This window comes from Hyperolius riggenbachi, chromosome 2, assembly GCF_040937935.1.
Source record: "Hyperolius riggenbachi isolate aHypRig1 chromosome 2, aHypRig1.pri, whole genome shotgun sequence".
NCBI classification, from domain to species: Eukaryota; Metazoa; Chordata; class Amphibia; order Anura; family Hyperoliidae; genus Hyperolius; species Hyperolius riggenbachi.
Window position 1 is genome coordinate 69,505,538 of NC_090647.1, and position 25,417 is coordinate 69,530,954.

The window sequence follows — 25,417 nt, forward strand, 5'->3', positions numbered from 1 at the left end:
GATGATAAAGGCTTACATCATACTGGAAAGCTATATTTAAAAGTTGGGAGTGGGTGAGCAATCATGGCATAAACAATGCACAGGCACACTATTCCGCACATATAGGTAGAGCCTGCAGTGCCCAGGGGGTTCCCATAAAACCCCTTATTCATACAGCTGCAGCATGCAGTGGATGCATTATGGACCACAACAGTCGCAGCTTATGTTTATCATTGCCTCGGCACCCTCCCAGTCTTCAGACCCTCCCACCCAGCTCTGCAGTAGAAAGTGCATTGAGAAATATTGGCCAGTCAGAGAGGAACAGAGGTGTGGGAGGGGAAAACAGGAGGGAAAGACGCATCAGCCAATCAGGCTGCACTAGTTATTTCTGAGGGGAAAGTAAAGTAGAAAAAAAGAAAACCCAGCATGCCCTGCAACTTCCTTTGTGTGGCAGATGTACCAAATAAGAGCCAGGGAAACTGGGGAATGATGTTTTATGGAGAAGAAAAATAAGAGTGATTTTTAACTTTTGGATTGCCTGGTTAGCATTCTTATTACTTGTTTACCAGATAAAAATAAAGAATTGATTTTTGATTTTATGCCCAACAGTTACTCTGTTGGGCATGATATGCAGTGGTATTATACTCAGATTTCATCTATGGTCTATAACACTTAAACACAGCATAAAAGTAACAGCTAAAACCATTTGACTATTTTTCAAGGTAGCTAGCTAGCTTCAGTGAGGTGTAAATATGAATTGAAATGGCATCAGAGTAGTTTTATTATACTTCATATTCATAATTTACTGTGTTTAAAGGATACCACAACTGAAATGTGACATAATGAGATAGACATGTGTATGTACAGTGCCTAGCACACAAATAACTCTGCTGTGTTCCTTTTTTTTCTTTCTCTGCCTGAAAGAGTTAAATATCAGGTATGTAAGTGGCTGACTTAGTCCTGACTGAGACAGGAAGTGACTACAGTGTGACCCTCACTGATAAGAAATTCCTCTTGTTATCTCTTTCTTGCTCTAAGAAGCCATTTTCTGCTAGGAAAGTATTTTATAGGTGGAAATTCTTATCAGGGAGGGTCACACTGTAGTCACTTCCTGTCTGAGTCAGGACTGAGTCAGCCACTTACATACCTGATATTTAACTCTTTCAGGCACAGAAAGAAAAACAGGAACACAGCATAGGTATTTGTGTGCTAGGCACTGTACATACACATGTCTATCTCAACATGTCACATGTCAGTTGTGGTATCCTTTAATGTATTAGGGCAAACATTTTATTTTGAGCGTAATTCCACACACACCCAATCTGATCTGTTATTGTCATCCTATGCATGTAAAAAAGCCTCATAAATATACCCAACTTTTCCAAAACAATAAATCAACAATAAATAAGTCAAACTGACAATTAGCTTTAAACACATAATTAATTGCCATGGCTTACTCCATACCATTGCTTTTTGTTACTGTCTCTTTAAATACACCTGTAAGTGTAAAAACAAAATTGAATTTGTAGAATGGTAGTCAACATATACAAACAGTACCTTACTGTTACAGCTAATACTACAAGATTTGTTTTTTTTAAATGACAAAACAAAATATCACCAAATACTCCAAATCACGATGGCTGTCCAGAATTTTCAAATGAATTTATTTTTGCTATACGTTGATAGTGAGCTTTAGTAGTATACAGTACAGTTGTATTAGTGATTGAAGAAAAAGCCCGTTCTTTGATCTTGGCATGGCTGTTTTGTTGTTGTTGTTTTTCCCCCCCGTACATTAGGTTAATAAGTACAGTATGAATCGAAGTCAAAAATCATCTTGACTACTAACAATCGGAATATGTAAGTCACAAGTCGTAAAGTTTAAAAATGTCTGCTCCTACAGTTATATACATCGAATAATCGGATGATAGATTAAATATTTCATTAGAAATGGCCATAAAATGTTTCGCCCGTGTATAATATAGCATTATTTAAGAAATTACATTCAGATGCTATGGCGGTCAGTTAGTTCCTTACGGTATACATTTAAGTGATGTCATGTACTAAGATTAACAGAGCTTGATAGGATTAAAATATATATCTTGGTTACACATGCTGATTAAAAGTCTGGTTATATGGATCAGATAAAAAACAAAAAACTAAAAAATAACAAACAAGTAAATTAAAGCAACAGAGCAAAAACGTATTAACGTTACAACGGAAATGATCATGTGGTCCGGAGGTGGCTTGACGACATTGTATAAACTCCTGTAATTTTGATACTATAAACTGGTGAAGATGAGCCCATGGTCTTGTTCCAAACTTGGATAAACTTAATGTTACTACAGATCACTCAACTAACATTGGCACAGCACAGTGTAGGTGGCTTATCCAATCTTGACTTTGGACTTGGCCAGCTGTTCTTCTTGTGAACAGGTATACGAGAAGATGGATATGGGTACAAACACTAATATACCCAAAATGAGCAAATCTGTTATTTATTTGAATTTTTTTGTTGATTCCTAGATCATGGTAATTTTTTTTTTTTTTTGGAGGGGATGGAAGGATGGTTTATTGTTCAAATAGACACACTACAGAAGGGGACCTCAGAGTTCAATCCTCTGTGTAAAACAAAGTGTTATCCGGACACCCGTCACTCACTACCGTAATAAAGAATTATTGCCTGGCTTTTTGTAGAGATCTCACCGATTACTTTTTGAAAAATTCATGGCACAGAGAGATCCTCTACATTCTCGTCATGACCCCCTAGGGGGTTTGTGCTTTTTTGTTTACGTTTATTTGTAGAAGAGTCTGGGATGGTTGGAGGTTTCATACGCTCGTCTCCCTAAGGTACATAGTGCCGATGTTGTAGGAAGCCTTTCTCATTCTCATAGATGGCATGGATTGGGATTGCTTTGGTGGTTTCTGACCATTGTTCAACTCCAAGAAATAGCAGATCCCCGGGATTTCCTTTGGAAAGTTGTCTGGAAGCTCTTCACGAGATCGAGGGATGAACTGAAAGGATTCTTCCCCTTTTAAAAGCCTGCAAGGAAGACACAATGCATAAATAGTCATAAAATGTACCAGAATTAGGAAAATAAATACATTCGGGGTCACCCCGAGCTGCTTAGTTACTCTGTTGTACTGGTCCAAGCCCTATCCTATACAGCCATATCAATCCTTGCCATGTACTGATGAGGACCAAAAGTCTGAAACAGGCTGTCTACATGTGGGTTTGATGTGGCTGTGTAAAATTTTAAGCTATAGGCTTGCTATACACCAGCGGTTCTGGATGCTTACCTGGCTTACAGGGGTGAAGAGAGATAATTTGCATATTTAGTAGTGGTGCATTGTGGGTAACCACAAATGTTCACTTATAGCTGAATTATTGCAAGTTTCCTTCTCTTTTAAGAAGGCAAATCACTCCAAGCATTGCTTTTTAGTAGGAGGACTTTTTGGTTTCTTTTATACCCCTATACATTCCTAGTGGTTTGGGTGTAGTGGTTTGGTCTGTTTTAAGAAGGCAAATTACACCGAAAATGAATATATAACAGAAGATTTTTATTTTAAATACAGTATAATAATCTCATATCAATCTTATAAAAATAATAATAATACTATCGTTTGTATAGCGATTTTCTCCTGTTGGACGTAAAGCACTCAAGAGCTGCAGCCACTAAGGGCGCACTCAAGGGGCCCCCCTGCAGTGTTAGGGAGTCTTGCCCAAGGACTTCTTACTGAATAGGTAATGACCCTAACCAGGATGCGAACCCTGGTCACCCAAGGTGATGGCAGTGCCCTTAAAGTGGTATTGTCACCATAAAAATCAAATTTCAACAGCAACTGGTCTGAGATTATTAACCTTCCTGGCGGTAACCCCGAACGTAGTTCGGGGTAAGCCGCGCAGGAGGTTTTCTCAGGCCCTGCTGGGCCGATTTGAATAATTTTTTTTTGCTGAACGCAGCTAGCACTTTGCTAGCTGCGTCAGCACTTCGATCGCCGCCGCCCCGCGCTCGATCGCCGCTATCCGCGTTGCAAGACAGCCCCCCCCCTAGACCCCTGCGCTGCCTGGCCTATCAGCGCCAGGCAGCGGCAAGGGGTGGATTGGGACTCCCTTAGACGTCACGACGTCCATGACGTTGGTGACGTCATCCCGCCCCGTCGCCATGGCGACGGGGGAAGACCTCCAGGAAATCCCGTTCTTTGAACGGGATTTCCTGATCGCCTATCGCCGGAGGCGATCAGCGGGGCTGGGGGGATGCCGCTGAGCAGCGGCTATCATGTAGCGAGCCCTCGGCTCGCTACATGATATAAAAAAAAATAAAATAAAAAAAACAGCTGCGCTGCCCCCTGGCGGTTTTTAATATACCGCCAGGAGGGTTAAGTGATAAAGATGCTAATCCTGCATTTAAAACTTGCAAAACGTTTTCTGCTGTTATGGTTTGGAGTTATCACATACTTTAGGAGCACTGGCCCTAGTGCCAAACAGTGCCAAAAAGTTGAATGCTGGGAGTTCTTTTGAATGCTGGGAGTTCTTTTTATCTATAATATATTCCTCCTCTTCCATTTATTTCCCTGCCTAGCTGATCGCTTGTGTTTACAAGCAAGGCTGAGGTGACTCAGTGATTGGATGTGTAAATAAAAACAAGACTCTGGGAGGAGGGCAGCTGATGAATACACAATGAGCAAGAGAAGGGAGGGGGGGAAACAAGAGTCAGGGAGGATATGACATCAGCATTAGCTTGGCAAAATGGCCACTGCCTAGAATAGGATTTTCCGCTTTTCCTTTGTAAAATTCACAGGAATCATTACGTGGATAGCACAATACATCTGTTATGTAAGTAGAACTAGTATTTATCTACTTATATATGTGTTTTTTATTTCTAGGTTAGCACGGGTGTCGCTTGTTCTTTAACAAGTACACTATCCAGCCACTAGTAAACTCCAAGAGACTGGGAAAAGTAGTTTACTATATCAGAAATCTTCCAAGAAATGGCCCAGCATGCCCTGGTACATTCTCTGCTGCAAAGGAGTAACTCTGTCCTCCCATTGGAGGTACAGTACAAGCACTTGTCCTAGAAATATCCCAGCAAGCCCTGGTACATTATCTGCTGCACACAGGGTCGGACTGGGCCACAGTAGTACAGTTTTTTCCTTCGGTGGGCCCCGCCTCCTGGTCTCTGGTGGGCCCCTCTTTTTGTCTGACAGAGCTCCAATTGCTGCCTGCAGCACAAAAATTCTCTTCTCAGTGCTGCCATCACTCATGCTGAGAGCAGTGGCGTAGCTAAGGAGCTGTAGGCCTCGATGCAAATTTTACAGTGGGGCCCCCCAAGCACTCTATACATAACAATTGATACGACGCACCAAAACCTGCCAATGGCAACTACAGTGTCCGAGGTGCAAGAAGGGGAATGGAAATAGCTTGTTAATGATTACTACTGTTCAAAGTATCTATAGAAGTGATTATTATGAGCACAGGACCAACAAAGAGGTAATACTGTAGTTGAGGGAGGGCGCTTCGTGGGCCCCTTTGGCCCAAGGGCCCCGATGTGGTTGCAACCTCTGCGGTTGCAACCTCTGAAAAGTAGGACATTACTTTATATTGAAGGAAGGAACTCTATGCAAAGTTTTGATGGGCAGCAGTGTCTCTGAATTATAATACTGCTAAGATCATATACATTTGTCCCTGTCCATAATACATCATGTCCACGCCCACCTTCCGGTGCATGATCACGCCCCTTTTTTCACTGCAATCATGGGAAGTGTGGGCCCCAGGTTGAAATTTCTTTGGTGGGCCCCCAGTGTCCCAGTCCGACCCTGGCTTCACAGGAGCAGCTCTGTCCTCCCATTGGAGGTACAGTACAAGCACTTGTCCTAGAAATGGCCCAGCATGCCCTGGTACATTCTCTGCTGCAAAGGAGTAACTCTGTTCTCCCATTGGAGGTACAGTACAGGCACTTGCACATTTTGGTGGACTACAAGGTCAAGTATATCTTACGGCTCTATAGCCAGGCTAGACAGATTGCTTGTACAGTATCCAGGTTCTTTGAAAATTGCAGCCGTTACTGAATAGAGGGAGCCACTTGCTTCCTGTGAGTGGCTCCGATACCTCAATGGCTGGGACTTGCAGCACGTGTCCTGCAAATCTTTCTGCTCTCACTTGAGCCAATCTTGAAGCTTCTGTTCAAAATGCAGCCAGTCATCATAAGCCACTCGCATCTGTAATGTGAGTGGTTCTGATACCTCCATGGATGGGACTTGCACCACCAGCCGGATGAGAGCAGCAGACTATGGATTTCATACTGACAAGATGCATGCCCGCCCACTTTTTACTATATCCAGAGTCTAAGTCACGTAGGGGCCAAAAAAACATGTTTACTATAACAGAAGCTTTATTATATCCAGGTTTACTATACCAGATGTTGCTCCTATAGACTAGTAATGGAGATGGGCCGGGACCTGGAGAGGTAGTTTACTATGCCTGAATGTTTACTATACCCAAGTTTATTATAACGAGATTATACTGTATAAACTTTTTAAAGGCACCTCACATCCCTAATTATGGGCTGGATGGATTCAAAGATGATTTTTATACAGCGGTACTTGAAAGTTTGTGAACTCTATTACATTTTCAAGATTCCTGCATAAATACTGCATGACCTAAAATGTGATCTGTTTATCATGCAAGTATTAAAACTAGATAATGAGAATCCAATTAGAAAAATAAGTACAAAACATTACGCTTGTTTACTTACTGAGAAAAATGATCTAAAGTTAAATATCTTCCTGTGTCAAATGAATATTGACCTCTATATTTTGTAATAGATGTATCCCCATGCAGACAGCCACAGCTGTGAGTAAACATTTTTTTGTTGTTTAACCACTTGAGGACCTAGGGCTTTCTACCCCTTAAGGACCGGCCACTTTTTTTCCATTCAGACCACTGCAGCTTTCACGGTTTATTGCTCGCTCATACAACCTACCACCTAAATGAATTTTGGCTCCTTTTCTTGTCACTAATAAAGCTTTCTTTTGGTGCTATTTAATTGCTCCTGCGATTTTTACTTTTTATTATATTCAGCAAAAAAGACATGAATTTTGGCAAAAAAATGATTTTTTTAACTTTCTGTGCTGACAGTTTTCAAATAAAGTAAAATTTCTGTATACATGCAGCGCGAAAAATGTGGACAAACATGTTTTTGATAAAAAAAAACCCATTCAGCGTATATTTATTGGTTTGGGTAAAAGTTATAGCGTTTACAAACTATGGTGCAAAAAGTGAATTTTCCCATTTTCAAGCATCTATGACTTTTCTGACCCCCTGTCATGTTTCATGAGGGGCTAGAATTCCAGGATAGTATAAATACCCCCCAAATGACCCCATTTTGGAAAGAAGACATCCCAAAGTATTCACTGAGAGGCATAGTGAGTTCATAGAAGATATTATTTTTTGTCACAAGTAAGCGGAAAATGACACTTTGTGAGGAAAAAAAAAAAAAAAAAAAAGTTTCCATTTCTTCTAACTTGCACCAAAAAAAAATGAAATCTGCCACAGACTCACCATACCCCTCTCTGAATACCTTGAAGGGTCTACTTTCCAAAATGGGGTCATTTGTGGGGTGTGTTTACTGTCCTGACATTTTGGGGGGTGCTAAATTGTAAGCACCCCTGTAAAGCCTAAAGGTGCTCATTGGACTTTGGACCCCTTAGCGCAGTTAGGCTGCAAAAAAGTGCCACACATGTGGTATTGCCGTACTCAGGAGAAGTAGTGTAATGTGTTTTGGGGTGTATTTTTACACATACCCATGCTGGGTGGGAGAAATATCTCTGTAAATGACAATTTGTTAATTTTTTTTACACACAATTGTCCATTTACAGAGGTATTTCTCCCACTCAGCATGGGTATGTGTAAAAATACACCACAAAACACATTATACTACTTCTCCTGAGTACGGCGATACCACATGTGTGGCACTTTTTTGCACCCTAACTGCGCTAAAGGGCCCAAAGTCCAATGAGTACCTTTAGGATTTCACAGGTCATTTTGAGAAATTTCGTTTCAAGACTACTCCTCACGGTTTAGGGCCCCTAAAATGCCAGGGCAGTATAGGAACCCCACAAATGACCCCATTTTAGAAAGAAGACACCCCAAGGTATTCCGTTAGGAGTATGGCGAGTTCATAGAAGATTTTATTTTTTGTCACAAGTTAGCGGAAATTGACACTTTGTGAAAAAACACAATTAAAATCAATTTCCGCTAACTTTTGACAAAAAATAAAATCTTCTATGAACTCACCATACTCCTAACGGAATACCTTGGGGTGTCTTCTTTCTAAAATGGGGTCATTTGTGGGGTTCCTATACTGCCCTGGCATTTTAGGGGCCCTAAACCGTGAGGAGTAGTCTTGAAACGAAATTTCTCAAAATGACCTGTGAAATCCTAAAGGTACTCATTGGACTTTGGGCCCTTTAGCGCAGTTAGGGTGCAAAAAAGTGCCACACATGTGGTATCGCCATACTCGGGAGAAGTAGTACAATGTGTTTTGGGGTGTATTTTTACACATACCCATGCTGGGTGGGAGAAATACCTCTGTAAATGGACAATTGTGTGTAAAAAAATCAAAAGATTGTCATTTACAGAGGTATTTCTCCCACCCAGCATGGGTATGTGTAAAAATACACCCCAAAACACATTGTACTACTTCTCCCGAGTACGGCGATACCACATGTGTGGCACTTTTTTGCACCCTAACTGCACTAAGGGGCCCAAAGTCCAATGAGTACCTTTAGGATTTCACAGGTCATTTTTGTTTCAAGACTACTCCTCACGGTTTAGGGCCCCTAAAATGCCAGGGCAGTATAGGAACCCCACTAATGACCCCATTTTAGAAAGAAGACACCCCAAGGTATTCCGTTAGGAGTATGGTGAGTTCATAGAAGTTTTTATTTTTTTGTCACAAGTTAGCGGAAATTGATTTTAATAGTTTTTTTTCACAAAGTGTCATTTTCCGCTAACTTGTGACAAAAAATAAAATCTTCTATGAACTCACCATACTCCGTACGGAATACCTTTGGGTGTCTTCTTTCTAGAATGGGGTCATTTGTGGGGTTCCTATACTGCCCTGGCATTTTAGGGGCCCTAAACCGTGAGGAGTAGTCTTGAAACCAAATGTCGCAAAATGACCTGTGAAATCCTAAAGGTACTCATTGGACTTTGGGCCCCTTAGCGTACTTAGGGTGTAAAAAAGTGCCACACATGTGGTACCGCTGTACTCAGGAGAAGTAGTATAATGCGTTTTGGGGTGTATTTTTACACATACCCATGCTAAGTGGGAGAAATATCTCTGTAAATGACAATTGTTTGATTTTTTTACACACAATTGTCCATTTACATAGAAATTTCTCCCACCCAGCATGGGTATGTGTAAAAATACACCCCAAAACACATTATACTACTTTTCCTGAGTACGGCGGTACCACATGTGTGACACTTTTTTGCAGCCTAGGTGCGCTAAGGGGCCCAACGTCCTATTCACAGGTCATTTTGAAGCATTTGTTTTCTAGACTACTCCTCGCGGTTTAGGGCCCCTAAAATGCCAGGGCAGTATAGGAACCCCACAAGTGACCCCATTTTAGAAAGAAGACACCCCAAGGTATTCCGTTAGGTATATGGCGAGTTCATAGAAGATTTTATTTTTTGTCACAAGTTAGTGAAAAATGACACTTTGTGAAAAAAAAACAATAAAAATTAATTTCCGCTAACTTTTGACAAAAAATAAAATCTTCTATGAACTCGTCATACACCTAACATAATACCTTGGGGTGTCTTTTTTTTCTAAAATGGGGTCACTTGTGGGGTTCCTATACCGCCCTGGCATTTTACAGGCCCAAAACCGTGAGTAGTCTGGAAACCAAATGTCTCAAAATGACTGTTCAGGGGTATAAGCATCTGCAAATTTTGATGACAGGTGGTCTATGAGGGGGCGAATTTTGTGGAACCGGTCATAAGCAGGGTGGCCTTTTAGATGACAGGTTGTATTGGGCCTGATCTGATGGATAGGAGTGCTAGGGGGGTGACAGGAGGTGATTGATGGGTGTCTCAGGGGGTGGTTAGAGGGGAAAATAGATGCAATCCATGCACTGGGGAGGTGATCGGAAGGGGGTCTGAGGGTTTGGCCGAGTGATCAGGAGCCCACACGGGGCAAATTGGGGCCTGATCTGATGGGTAGGTGTGCTAGGGGGTGACAGGAGGTGATTGATGGGTGTCTCAAGGTGTGATTAGAGGGGGGAATAGATGCAAGCAATGCACTGGCGAGGTGATCAGGGCTGGGGTCTGAGGGCATTCTGAGGGTGTGGGCGGGTGATTGAGTGCCCTAGGGGCAGATAGGGGTCTAATCTGATAGGTAGCAGTGACAGGGGGTGATTGATGGGTAATTAGTGGGTGTTTAGGGTAGAGAATAGATGGAAACACTGCGCTTGGGTGGTGATCTGATGTCGGATCTGCGGGCGATCTATTGGTGTGGGTGGGTGATCAGTTTGCCCGCAAGGGGCAGGTTAGGGGCTGATTGATGGGTGGCAGTGACAGCGGGTGATTGATGGGTGGCAGTGACAGGGGGTGATTGATGGGTGGCAGTGACAGGGGGTGATTGATGGGTGATTGATAGGTGATTGACAGGTAATCAGTGGGTTATTACAGGGGAGAACAGATGTAAATATTGCACTGGCGAATTGATAAGGGGGGGTCTGAGGGCAATCTGAGCGCAAGGGGCAGATTAGGGTCTGATCTGATAGGTAACAGTGACAGGTGGTGATAGGGAGTGATTGATGGGTGATTGATGGGTAATTAGTGGGTGTTTAGAGAAGATAACAGATGTAAACGATACATTTGGGAGGTAATCTGACGGCGGGTTTGCGGGCGATCTAATGGTGTGGGTGGGTGATCAGATTGCCCGCAAGGGGCAGGTTAGGGGCTGATTGATGGGTGGCAGTGACAGGGGGTGATTGATGGGTGATAGGTGATTGGCAGGTGATTGACAGGTGATCAGTGGGTTATTACAGGGAAGAACAGATGTAATTAATGCACTGGTGAATTGATAAGGGGGGGTCAGAGGGCAATCTGAGCGTGTGGGCGGGTGATTGGGTGCCCGCAAGGGGCAGATTAGGGTCTGATCTGATAGGTAAAAGTGACAGGTGGTGATAGGGGGTGATTGATGGGTGATTGATGGGTAATTAGTGGGTGTTTAGAGGAGAGAATAGATGTAAACAATGGATTTGGGAGGTGATCTGATGTCGGATCTGTGGGCGATCTATTGGTGTGGGGGGGTGATCAGATTGCCCGCAAGGGGCAGGTTAGGGGCTGATTGATGGGTGGCAGTGACAGGGGGTGATTGACGGGTGATTGATGGGTGATTGACGGGTGATTGACAGGTGATTGACAGGTGATCAGGGGGATAGATGCATACAGTAAACAGGGGGGGGGGTGGTCTGGGGGGGGGGGGTCTGGGGAGAATCTGAGGGGTGGGGGGTGATCAGGAAGGGGCAGGGAGCAGGGGGGGGGGATAAAAAAAAAAATAGCGTTGACAGATAGTGACAGGGAGTGATTGATGGGTGATTAGGGGGGTGATTGGGTGCAAACAGGGGTCTGGGGGGTGGGCAGGGGGGGGTCTGATGGGTGCTGTGGGCGATCTGGGGCAGGGGGGGGAGAAATCAGTGTGCTTGGGTGCAGACTAGGGTGGCTGCAGCCTGCCCTGGTGGTCCCTCGGACACTGGGACCACCAGGGCAGGAGGCAGCCTGTATAATACACTTTGTAAACATTACAAAGTGTATTATACACTTTGTATGCGGCGATCGCGGGGTTAACATCCCGCCGGCGCTTCCGTATAGCCGGCGGGATGTTGCGGCGAGCGAGCGGTGACAGGCGCCGGCGGAGGATCGCGTCACGGATGACGCAATCGCTCCGCCCATGCCCTTAAATGGACCGCCGCCTCTGTGGGTGAGGCCGTCCTGAAGGGCTCCACTTCCCCGCCGCCCCTGTGTAGTGGGCGGTCGGGAAGTGGTTAACCGTCCTGCACATTAGTTTTTAGTTAGAAGTTTTAGTTCACCCTTAGAGAACAGCTTCAGCACATGGATATTGGTGGGCTTTCTCGCATGAACTGCTAAGATTGAGATCCTTTCTGTAGGATTAAAAGACCACTATAGCAAAAAAAACAAAAGTTTGCTTTCTTAAAACAGAAAGAATTTGCGATAATTCAGGTTGGAGTGAGCTTGAGATGTCTCCCAGTGCATCACTGCTGAATATATGCAAATTAACCATTGTAATCCTTAGAAGCAAAACACATCTCCAGGACCGCTGGAATGCAATGATGTGTCATCTTGTTAATTTGTACAGAGCCAGAATAATCCAACATGCATACAGACTGTTTCGGATTGTTTGGTCCTCATCAGTGCATGGCATGGATTAATTTGGCTCTATGGAGTAGGGCTTGTAAAACCGAGAGGTACAGACTAACCAGCAAGCTCATGGTGACCCAGAACTTATTGGAGTGTGTAAGGGACTACAATGGTCCTAAAAGCCCCCTTACTAAAATGCTAGTTTGGAGTGAGCTTGAGATGTCTCCCAGTGCATCACTGCTTTGCATTTATTCAGCAGTGATGCACTGGGAGACATCTCAAGCTCACTCCAACCTGAATTATTGCAAATTCTTTCTGTTTTAAGAAAGCAAACTTTTGGTTTTCTTAGCATTTTAGTAAGAGGGCTGTTAGGACAATTGTAGCCCCTCACACACTCCAATGAGTTCTGGGTCACCATGAGCTTTCTGGTTAGCCTGTACCATAGCAAAAAAAAGTAAGCAGTTAAAATCTGACAAAATAGACAGGTATTTTGACTAGTCTGTCGCCTCATGAAGAATTTTCAGGGTTTTCTTTGTTTTCAAAAGCATTTCCTGAATGGCAGTTGTAAAGCCTGGTGGGCAGTTGCGAAGGTCCGGAGGACAGTGTGAGAAGCCTCTATCTTTCCTTAGGTATTTGATTTTTTTTCCCTTCCCTGGTGCCTAACCTTTTTCTTCCCCTTAACGAACCTCCCTTCCGGAGGCCTAACCTTACTCTCCCCCTTGACAAACTACCCTTCCTGACGCCCAATGCCTAAACTTATGCCCCCCTTTAAAAAAACACATAAAACACATAAGATCAAAATGTTGACTAATTATTGAAAACAACAATTACAATCCTCATAAAATTAGAGAACTATCCAAATCAGCTGAATTTCTTTTAAATAGAGCCTATGTGTGAAATATAATGACTGCTTTGTACCTGTGGAGTATAGCTGATGGGAACACTGCAGCGCATACTGAAAAAAATACTGACAATAGCTGTCTCCCATCTCCAATCAGTATAATGCAGAGATTGCCATCTACAGACAGCTAGGTTGGAAGACTTTTTTTTTTTTTTTGAACGAGTGATGTGAAAAAGTGATGGTAATTAGAAAGCCCCCTGTGCAGTTTTCTCACCAAGAGAAATAGATACAAAAAAACAGAGCAATTAGCCTGGCATAAAACATCATTAGTATTCATGCTTTTGGAGAAGTGCTATAATTATCTGTAATATGAGCAATTGTTGTAATCTCACAGCTCAAGGGTACAAGCATGTAGAAAGCAAGGACTATCTGAATAATAATAATATATTAACACTGAGCCTCATTCATACTGTAAAATTGTTCCCTGTAAGGATTACCTGTGTTGCCACAAAGCAGCCAAACATATTCAGAACCGCAACTGCACAATAACCCAGGTGATCAGTTTACTGGGAATGAGGTGGTGTTGTTTAATACTTTGGAAAACATGCCTTCTCATTGTCACGGATTAAATAAGCAGTAGTGGATGACCACTTTTACCATCCCTGTTTAAACCCACAGACTTTGGAGGTGGTGGCCTGGAGCGCAGTGCTGGGAAAAGGCGCAGTAAATTACTGTCAGTCCTGGGAAAACTATTTTCCCTGGACCTTAGAGACAGTGGTAAGGGTCTGGAGAGAAAAATATTTCTGCTCTCTTCACGAATGTTCTAATGACTGCATCTGCACAGCCACTGATAAGGAATCGTTCAGAGTTTGGATTTGTAGACTCTCCCTACTCAGAAGGTTTTGTTTACAGTTGCCCTGCCCCCAGCCTCTCCACCCTCTCCTAAGTGCTGTGTACTGTAATGATGCTGGAGGAGTTTGGCTGAGGAAAGAGTGAATGAAAGAACAGTGGCTGGAAACACAGTCAGTTTTCTGTGTGCATTTCTGTACGTGTTTTTTGCATACCATGTGAGTCTGTAGTAGAAAAACACCAAATTTTAGCACAGAAGCGAATGTAATTGATAGAGGAAATGCTCACAATGCTTCGCTGCTGTCAGTTTTTTTTCTGAATAGGAAAAATACAATATTGCTATACACTATACTTCTATTACGCTCATATCTATCCACTCATCCATGTCATCAATTCTAACCCTCTACTACCCTTCCCCCCTCCATTCTAATTCTCTTATCTTGTCTCACTTACACTACCAACACACAGTGCTTATCTCTAGAATGGGTTATGAATTGCTAAACTATTGTACCATTTCACTATGTCAGCCCTGCAATGTCATGATACACCCACTCCACATCTATCCTAACAGGCGGTAACATATTTGCATTTCCCATAATGTTTGTGAAAAAGTATTCTATAATGGAGACTGTCTTGCTTGATAATCTGATCCTGTAATGTGAAAGATACGATACTTGAAATCGTTTTGTGGGGACATGATTACCGGCGTAACAATAGGGGAAGCGACCCCAGCCCCTGGGGGGGCCCCCTAGGGCCCGCTCAGGGACTTCTTAAGAGGCAGGAGGGGTCGCAACATAAGAGGAGAGCGTGGCCGTAGATCGGTGGGGAGGCGGGGACATTCCCTCACCTCGGGCTCTCCTTTCAGCGCTCCCCCTCCTGCAATCTTTAGTGACAGTGGGCAGGCGGTGGCAGGCTGGACACATACCTCCATCGCGCCGGAGGTTCCCATCAGTAAGTGCTTCATGTTACTTCCTGTGTAAACAGGAAGTAACATGAAGCTCTTAGAGATCGGAGACCTCCGGCGCGATGGAGGTATGTGTCCAGCCTGCCGCCGCCCGCCCGGTGTCACTAAAGTTTGCAGGAGGGGGAGCACTGAGAGGAAAGCCCGAGGTGAGGGGGGGATGTCTCCCCCTCCCCACCGAACTGCGGCCAAGCTCTCCTCTTATGTTGCGACCCCTCCTGCCCCCAAAAACGTTCCTGAGCAGTGGGGCCCGCTGATTTCTAGTTACGCCCCTGGACATGATGTTGGAACTTGTAGTGTTTCTTTATTTTTGAAGTCTCAGTGACCAAATATTCTGACAACCACGTAAAATGGTAATAAACTCCCTAACCTAAGTTTAGGTACATAAAACGCATTTACATTTCAAAGCATTTCTTGTGCGTAAAAATGTTTATGCTCAATGCAGAGAAGAGTACTGCTCTGCTCATCGGCAAATGAAATCTTTGTCAGCCAGGAGAAGCTGTCTACCTGGTTTCTTCACTCTGCTCCCCCTCCCTTCTCTGCTGAAGTGACTCATCAGCCATTGCCAGAGGAACCTGCCTGCAGTGGTTCTCAGCTCACACTTTAATATGTGTAGACCAGCCAGACGGTAGACCCAATGCACAATACTGCTCTGGTAATGTTAAAATTTATCTGCAGCAGATGCATTCCATAGAATATATATAGGGAGATGGGAGATTAGCGTGCAGTTTGGGACTTTGTGTTCCAATTTCATCCTGATTGCTAGAAGGAATCCAATGGATCCACTGGTAGGGTCTACTATTTGGCCTCCCGCTGTGACCACAGGCCTCCACCAGACACTGAAGCTGCTCGCAAGAAAGAACTCTACATTGATGGAGGGCCTGCCCTAGAGTGATCATATTAGACCTGAGAATCTCAATTGACATATTTTGGCTCTCCAGAGTTTCACAATTTCATGAAGGATTAAGTGTGCCTGATGTTCTAGTCTGCTGCTCACTGTTGATAGGAATTGATTGTTTTAGTAGAGCTCTTTACTTAATCCATTCAATCATGTCCCATGGAGCTGAAAGATGATGGAGAGACACGTTTTTTGGAAAACATCCAGGAAAGGCGAACACGCTCACACCGGTAGGATGTTGCTGATCACTGTAGTGGAATTTTTATGAAATGAAAAGCCTGAGCTGGAATTCAGCTGAGCGGAACATGGAGATGCCTATCGCTAAACCAGCTTACTTTCAGTGAGGATTAATGTTTGGATTTATTTACTTCCCAAACTTGCTGTTTGCACCCAGCATTCAATGCTTGTTGAAGCCGGAGCACATGGGGTTCTGTTTCTTTACGAAGGTACTCAAACAGAGGAGGAATTACAAATCATTTGGCCCCATAGCGGAACTTTGATGGTGAGCCCCCATCATCCACTCTCCGTGGCCTACAGACCCCCCCCCCCCCAGGTGTCATTTAGGAAATGTGGACATCATGAACCCCGCACCTAGAACAACATAGGCCACAACACCTAATTGGGAGAATTGAGTGACTCTGACTGGATGAAGTGACGGGAACCGCAACCGGAGCTGCAGACAGCGAAGGATGGCGGCGTGGGAGCGATCAGAGCGGATGAGGCTGGAGGAAACCCCAGGTATGTATAAAACTTTTTCTTTTATTCAGCTCTGGTACACTTTCAACACCATTTTTGTGTGCCTGCTCCACTTATAAAGGGAATTGTAACATCCAATAATAAAAAAATGCTTAAAAATAGTTTGTGTGCAAAATATATACCGTATTTTTCGGACTATAAGACGCTCCGGACTATAAGACGCACCTAGGTTTAGAGGACAAAAACCCAGGAAAAATAAAAATATACTAAACCTGGTGCGTCCATGGTACAGGGGCGTGTTATGGACCTTTTCCCCTAATTATTATGCCCCCCCCTTATGTCTTTCATGTACATTTGCCCCCCTGTGTTCACCTATGTCCCTCTGTGTCCACTGTCCCCTTGTGTCCACTGATGTCTCAATGTCCTCTGTCCACCTATGTCCCTGATGTCTGATGCCCTGTGCTCTGTCCCCTTGTCCACTGTTTCCTTCATGTCCAGTGTTTTTTTTTCCCTGTGTCCCCAGTGTCTGCATGCCCCCCTGTGCCCCAGTGTCTTCGTGTCCCTGTGTCCCAGTATCTGCATGTACTCCATGATCCCAGTGTCTGCGTGTCCTGTCCTGGTCTGTGCATCTGGTGTCTTAAACACATACACTTCTTCATCAGGCTGTCCCCCGTGCAGTGTCTGAAATACATACCTCTCTTGCATCTTTGATCATATATGCATGCATGTCCTCAGTGTCTGCATTTCCCCATGTTGTAGTGTCTGCCTGCACTGTGTCCCCAGTGTCTGCATGTCCCCTGTGTTGCATTGTCTGCCTGCACTGTGTCCCCAGTGTCTGCATGTCCCCTGTGTTGCATTGTCTGCCTGCACTGTGTCCCCAGTGTCTGCATGTCCCCTGTGTTGCATTGTCTGCCTGCACTGTGTCCCCAGTGTCTGCATGTCCCCTGTGTTGCATTGTCTGCCTGCACTGTGTCCCCAGTGTATGCGTGTCCTCGGTATATCCATGTCCCTGGTGTTTGTGTCCCCCGGTGTTTGTGTGTCCGCGGTGTCTTAACACATATAAGTAGCTGCCACATAGTCATCTGGCTGTCCCCGGTTTCCCATATACGTACCGCTCTTACAGCTTTGATTATCGCGCTGTCCCCGGTACTGCCGTAACTTGTAACAATCAGGAAGTTCCGGACGTCTGTGCAGGGAAATGCACCAATCAGGCAGAGGGCGCTGTGATTGGCCACAATGACGGAGAGGTGGTCCCGCCCTCAACACTATCACTCGAGCATTGCACAGCATGATTGGCGGTTGAGGCAAGCGCCCCCGCCTGATTGGTGCATTTCCCTGCACAGACGTCCGGGACTTCCTGATTGTTACAAGTTACGGCGATACCGGGGGACAGCGCGATACTCAAAGCTGCAAGAGCGGTACGTATATGGGAAAATGGGGACAGCCGGATGACTATGTGGCAGGCTGGCAGCTACTTATATGTGTTTAGACACCGCGGACACACAAACGCCGGGGACATGGAATTACCGAGAACACGCAAAAACACCAGGGACACGCAAACACCGGGGACACGAGTGCAGGCAGACACGGGGGACATGCATACACTGAGAACACGCAAACACAGGGGACACGGAGTGCAGGCAGACACTGCAGCGGGGGAAATACAGACATCGCAGACATGGGGTAAAAAACACAGGCACAGGTCCAAATATGTAGCATTCGGACTATAAGACGCACTGACTTTTCCCCCCCACTTTTGGGGGAGAAAAAGTGCGTCTTATAGTCCGAAAAATACGGTATCTAAACCAGGGTTGCTCGTAAACTACGCCAGCGCGAATCTACACATTGTAGTACGCAACTACGCATCGTAGGCGAAGTTTAAGAACTACACGTACGCATTTCCACGTAGTCGTAGTCCCGCTATGCGTAGCTTCGCCCGCTACGCGTAGTTGACGTATGTATTGCGAAGTCAACTACGCGTGCGGTAACTGCATTTATATGGGTCATTGCGCATGCGCAGAAATTTTATTGCCCTTTATACGCATACAATTCCGCATTGGATGTTGGAATGTATGCTTATATTAGTTTGTGTATGCACATAGTTAGCAGATTATTGCGGAAATTTTTCCGCATAAGGGCATAAGCGGTCGCATCACCTACGCTACGCAATACGTGAAGCTTGCGTATTTTAATGCGTAGTCTACGGTATGCTAACGTAGCGAAGTGGCTGATTTCGGAGCCGTAGATTGCGAAGCGTATTTGCGTAAAAATACGCGTAGTTCGCGTAGCGAAGTTGGCTAACTACGACCATCCCTGATCTAAACACCATTTTTTTTTCTAAAATAGGTCACTATATGTACTCCCTCTTTTTTTACATGGTCTGTGTGCCTTTGCTGAGTTGTGCCGAACTGTGCAGTGCCAGGTCTTTTATTTATTTTTTTTTAAGCTACAATAACAAGCTTATCTCAAAATGCAAACATTAAAACAGAAACTTCCCATTTCAGATAATATAAGGACACTATGACCAGAAGGTAATTGAATTTCCCCTCCCTGTAAATAGAATCTGTACCGTCCGATTTGTACAATAAAAAACATACCAATTAAGACACTGTGATCTCCTGGATCCCCCTTTGCCGTTTCCGCCGCAATCCTGGCTTTTAGTCGCCAGTTTTAGGCAGTGTTTACAAACAAAAAACATGGCCGCTAACCAGGAAGTGATGTCTCTGTGTGTATGTGTATATATATATATATATATATATATATATACATACATATACACACACACACATACACTAATATGTGTGTATGTATTTGTGTGTGTATATATACCTGTGCATAGACATGTGACTATGGTAGGGATTAGATTGTGAGTCCCTCTGAGCGGCAGTTAGTGAGATGAATATGTACCCTGTAAAACGCTGCGGAAGATGTCAGCATTATATAAATACTAAATAATAATAATAATCTGTGGAGATTGGATCCTCTGGCAGCAGGCTTTGATATGTAAACAAGAGCACCTGTATCTTATCATTCCCTTTACTATAATGTATACATATGTAGGTAATTTGTAGTCATATATACAGAGTGTATAAAAAGCATATAAAAATTATTTTTTGATTGAAAAGTGTTGACTGTTTGATTTTTTCAGACCCAGTCATTTTCCATTGTGTTTTGTGAATTTCTTTCACGTTAGGTTATTGCAGTTTTTTGCAATTTTGTCTGCAAGGAAAACCTGTTTGGTTTGATTATAGTATATATGGTATGTTGCCTATTTTATCCTGGAGCTAAGCACCAAGGCATGTTATTAGCAACGGGATTACATTACAGATAGGGTCTGCATACGGAGAGGAGAGCACTAGAGACATGATCCCTCTCCTGGCTTTAGCTTAGTAGTTAAACTATATAGGTAGAGATAACACACATTCCCCCAGAGGCTGGCACAAGCCTGGAGATATTGGATAATTGAATAACCCGTTCTAGAGCATCTATCTGGTCTCGTGGCCTGAGTGGTGGTTTTATACTAAGCCAGAACTAAATATAACTCCACACAGTAAGCAATCGGATTGATTAGGATTCACTGGTGTTAAAAAAAATTGAGGATTTTACTCCCAAACTTAACCCTTTAGCAGCCAATTTATTTAGAGGGTTGCAAGTGCTCTAGTCCAATTTGTTTTAGCACATTTTTTGTTACATTTTCTTGCTTCTAATTAGTACTGCTGTAATGTGTATTTATGGCCACTTGTCACTAGGGGGCAAGTGTGAGACAACAACAGAGGACTTCTGCTTTCAGTTTCTACATTTTCTTCTAGAGAGAGAGATCAACACATTCTAAGAATTTACAGCACAATGAGTTCTGCTGACTGAGGTCAAAAGCAGTCCGCTTATCAAACAAAATAACTCTATTGAAGCTGATAATGGGTTAAAGGTCAACTATTGTGAAAATTTATAAACTGTAAATACATGTGTATTAGTTGTAGGTTTGTCTCTGAGTAAATGTACTACAAATTACTGTTTTCCTTTGTTGCTGTCACTTACAGTATACAGTACAAATCTGACATATTTTGCACTAGCTCATCTCCTCATTTGGGGATTCTCAGGGTTTTCTTTATTCTTTGTAAAACCATTTCCTGGGAAAGACCTATACAATGGTCTCCTGTGCACATTGTTGTGGCAGTGGGGCTGTGCCACTGCCATCTAGGGAGTGCTTTTGAAAATAAAGGAATATCTGAGAATCCCCTGTGAGGAGATGGATTAGGCCAGGGCTGCCCAATAGGTCGATCGCGATCTACCGGTAGATCGCGGCCTCATGGCCGCGTCTCATTGAATTTGGCAGCCAGCAGCTTACAACGCAGTTTCTGATCGCGTGGCCTATCGGGAGGAGAGAGCCGCGGCCAATCAGGGGAGGAGAGAGGCGCAGCCAATCAGGGGAGGAGAGAGGAGCGGCCAATCAGGGGAGGAGAGAAGCAAAACTTTCAACTTCACTCACGCTGCCCACCGGAGCCTCCCTCAGCCGCCGAATTTCGTATCTGCCCTCCAGGCAGCCGCAGCTGAGGAGGTGAAGACCAGGACGCCACCGAGGGAAGGAAGTTCAAACGTGTGCCCGGCCCTATACCCAGCTAACCTATACTAAAATCACATATACCCAGGTAACCTATACTGAAGGCACATATACCCAGCTATCCTATACTGAAGGAACATACTGTATACCCAGCTAACCTATACTGAAGGGACCTATACGAGCTAACCTATACTGCAGGGACCTATACCTAGCTAACCTATACTGAAGGGACCTATACGAGCTAACCTATACTGAAGGGACCTATACCTAGCTAACCTATACTGAAGGGACCTATACCTAGCTAACCTATACTGAAGGGACCTATACGAGCTAACCTATACTGAAGGGACCTATACCTAGCTAACCTATACTGAAGGAGCCTATACCTAACTACATTTCCGGTGGGGGGGGGGTCTGGGTGCATTTGAAACGTCAGTAGATCTCCTGGCCTCGGCGAATTGTAAAGTAGCTCGCGAGCCGAAAAAGTGTGGGCACCCCTGGATTAGACCATAATCTGACAGATCTGGCACATATCTACTGCCTACTACAAGTGAAAGCACAAGTAATTTATAATGCCTTTTTGTCTGGGACAAATGTACAACTAACACACGTTTATTTTACATTGTATGAATTTTTGTGATAGTGGTCCTTTAAGTGGAACTACATTTTCCAATTCAGATTTCTCCTAAGAAACTGAAACCTCCGGTAGGGCAGGCTGGTAAATAAATCTGATGTTTTACAGCATAACACATCCTGTCAGAGCCCTTTCACATGCTCAGTGGCTGTATATGAAACTAGCACTGATGTGAAGAGTTCCTTATCTCCATCCGTAGAAGCAGAATGGAAAATAAATGTCAGCACGGTATGAGAGTATTTATTTAACAAGCACTTGTCCGTGTTCCTGATAAAGCTTAACGTGAGCAATACAATTCTCTGAACATGCAAATGTCTCTTCAGGAAGGGCGGGAAATAGAGCCAACAGCGGCATCAGGTAAAAAGGGCGCAGGAGCCCTTATGGTGCCAATTCTAAAAGCCACAATAAGCGGCAAAAAAAAAAAAAAGGAAATTTGGGCACATGGCGGCGGAAGTGGAAATGTTCCACTTTTGCCACAAATTACAGCTTTTAAAAAGGCGGCTAAGATGTTACATTTGGGCCCCGGGAGGCACCCGATTAGCAGCCAACAGGGTCAATTTTCGCACCGATTGAATCGCAGGCACCGTTGATTTGCAGAAATGCAAATTGTGGCACTGCATAGCGTGTGTAGTGCCCGCTATGCAATGCCACAATTTGCATTTCCGCAAACCTCCGGCACCTGCGATTCTGTCGGGTGCCTCTGAGTGCGAAAGTTGACTGCTGAAGGCACCTAAATGTAGCATATTAGCCTTTGCGCTACAGGGGGGTCTTTAAAGAACATCTGTCAAAAAGCAAAATGTCATAGTGCTTAGGCTACCATGGAAGAAGCTGTGTCCTGGCTGGAGTGCTGCATTGCCTTTTGTTTTTAAAGCAGAGGTTCTAACCCTATTCCCTGCATTTCTGCTCTACAAGTAGTATATAGGGCAGGGGTCGGGAACCTATGGCTCGCGAGCCATATATGGCTCTTTTCATCCCCGCATAGGGACTGGAGGCCTGAGTGAGTTACGGCCAGTGATTACGTCAGCCGAGCCCGCGCTGTGGAACTCCGCGGTGAAGCTGACTGGAAGCTGGTGAGTGTTAGTATTATAAAGCCTGCCACCCAGCGCCTCACCTGTTTCCCCCACCCAGCCACCCACTAAGCAATATCATCTACCTACCCAGCACCTCACCTGTTTCCCCCCACCACCCAATATCACCTACCCACCCAGCGCCTCACCTGTTTCCCCCACCCAGCCACCCACCAAGCAATATCAGCTGCCTGTCCAGCACCTCACCTGTTTCCCCACCCACCCACCAAGCAATATCACCTACCCACCCAGCACCTCACCTGTTTCTCCACCCACCCACCAAGCAATATCACCTACCCACCCAGCACCTCACCTGTTTCCCCCACCACCCACAAAGCAATATCACCTACCCACCCAGCACCTCACCTGTTTCCCCCACCCAGCCACCCACCAAGCAATATCAGCTGCCTGTCCAGCACCTCACCTGTTTCCCCAGCCACCCATCAAGCAATATCACCTACCCACCCAGCACCTCACCTGTTTCCCCCACCCAGCCACCCACCAAGCAATATCAGCTGCCTGTCCAGCACCTCACCTGTTTCCCCAGCCACCCATCAAGCAATATCACCTACCTACCCAGCACCTCACCTGTTTCCCCACCCACCCACCAAGCAATATCACCTACCCACCCAGCACCTCACCTGTTTCCCCCCCACCCACCAAGCAATATCACCTACCCACCCAGCACCTCACCTGTTTCCCCACCCACCCATCAAGCAATATCACCTACCCACCCAGCACCTCACCTGTTTCCCCCACCCAGCCACCCACCAAGCAATATCAGCTGCCTGTCCAGCACCTCACCTGTTTCCCCACCACCACCCAATATCACCTACCCACCCAGCACCTTACCTGTTTCCCCCCCCACCACCCAATATCACCTACCCACCCAGCATCTCACCTGTTTCCCCACCACCACCCAATATCACCCACCCACCCAGCACCTTACCTGCCCCCCCCCCCCACCCAATATCACCTACCCACCCAGCACCTTACCTGTCCCCCCCCCCACCCAATATCACCTACCCACCCAGCACCTCACCTGTTTCCCCACCACCACCCACCAAGCAATATCACCTACCCACCCAGCACCTCACCTGTTTCCCCCCCACCAAGCAATATCACCTACCCACCCAGCACCTCACCTGTTTCCCCCCACCACCCACCAAGCAATATCAGCTGCCTGTCCAGCACCTCACCTGTTCCCCCCCCCCCCCCACCAAGCAATGTCACCAACCCACACAGCACCTCAGCTGTTTCCCCCACCACCCACAAAGCAATATCACCTACCCACCCAGCACCTCACCTGTTTCCCCCCACCACCCACCAAGCAATATCAGCTGCCTGTCCAGCACCTCACCTGTTTCCCCCCCCCCCCCACCCGCCAAGCAATATCACCAACCCACACAGCACCTCAGCTGTTTCCCCCATCTACCCACCAAGAAATATCACCTACCCACCCAGCACCTCACCTGTTTACCCCCCACCGCCCAATATCACCTACCCACCCTGCACACGTCCCACCCAGCACCTCACTACCCCCCCAGCAAGCAATATTACCTGCCCACCCAGCACCTCACCCCCCCCCCCAACAAGCAATATCACCTGCCCACCCAGCACCTTGACCTACCTCTCCACACCCTAACCTGCCGCTCCCATTATTTTCTGGTGAATGCTGCCCACATTGCGATTATTTTCTGGTCACTGCTGCCCACATTGCGATTATTTTGTGCTAAAATGCTCCCCACTTTACATTTTATGGTGAAATGCTGCCCACTTTACGACTATTTTATGGTGAAATGCTGACCACTTTACGATTAATTTCTGGTAAAATGCTGCCCACTGTACATTAATTTCTGTTGAAACATTGCTGCATTAGGTAACCAATAAGTCTCTGAATTCTTTTTACAAATGTTGTTATGCAGTTGCTAACTGTTAGCAACAGCATAACAACGTTATTAAAAAGAATTCAGACACTTATTGTACTTTAAAGTGTTGGTTTTGCATAAAATGCACACATTTCCTTGTAATTAGTTATTGTATGGCTCTCGTGGAATTACTTTTTAAAATATGTTGTGTTTATGGCTCTCTCAGCCCAAAAGGTTCCCTACCCCTGATATAGGGCTTTGTTTAGGGAATGTCTGCTACCATGGGAATTAAAGTGATCCTAAAGTAAACATTGTCAATATAATCTGAACATGTACTATAAACTACAGCAAAGCATTTGCTTTTTTTGTCTTTTATCATTATTATTTAACGTAGTTATAGCATTTACATTTCTGCAGCACTTTATAGAGTGTGTATGTAGTCCTGGAACTGACTTCCCCTCAGAGTAGCTCTCAGTCTAATTCCTTCCATAGCCACAGTCTAATGTTCATACTGTAGCCTAAAGGCTCATACACACGGGGTACGGCTGTCGCCGCAACCACGTGGCACGCACGTGTTGCGGCGACAGGTCGCCCGTGTGTATGACGCACGCGCCCCAAACCGTCGCCAATCGGAGCTGTCGCCAGGCGATTGACATGTTCAATCGCCGGCTACAGCTG

General features: G+C 45.0%; 1 protein-coding gene across 1 annotated transcript in view; it reads right to left on the minus strand.

Moving 5' to 3' along the window:
- Positions 1-1,610: 1,610 nt before the first annotated feature.
- The window catches only part of GUCY1A2 (guanylate cyclase 1 soluble subunit alpha 2), a 326,026-nt gene continuing 302,219 nt past the window's right edge, over positions 1,611-25,417 (minus strand). The window contains exon 8 of the mRNA XM_068266885.1: positions 1,611-3,019. Within this exon, the coding sequence (XP_068122986.1) occupies positions 2,806-3,019 (214 nt within the window). The 3' untranslated portion in view covers positions 1,611-2,805. The remainder of the gene's footprint in view (positions 3,020-25,417) is intronic.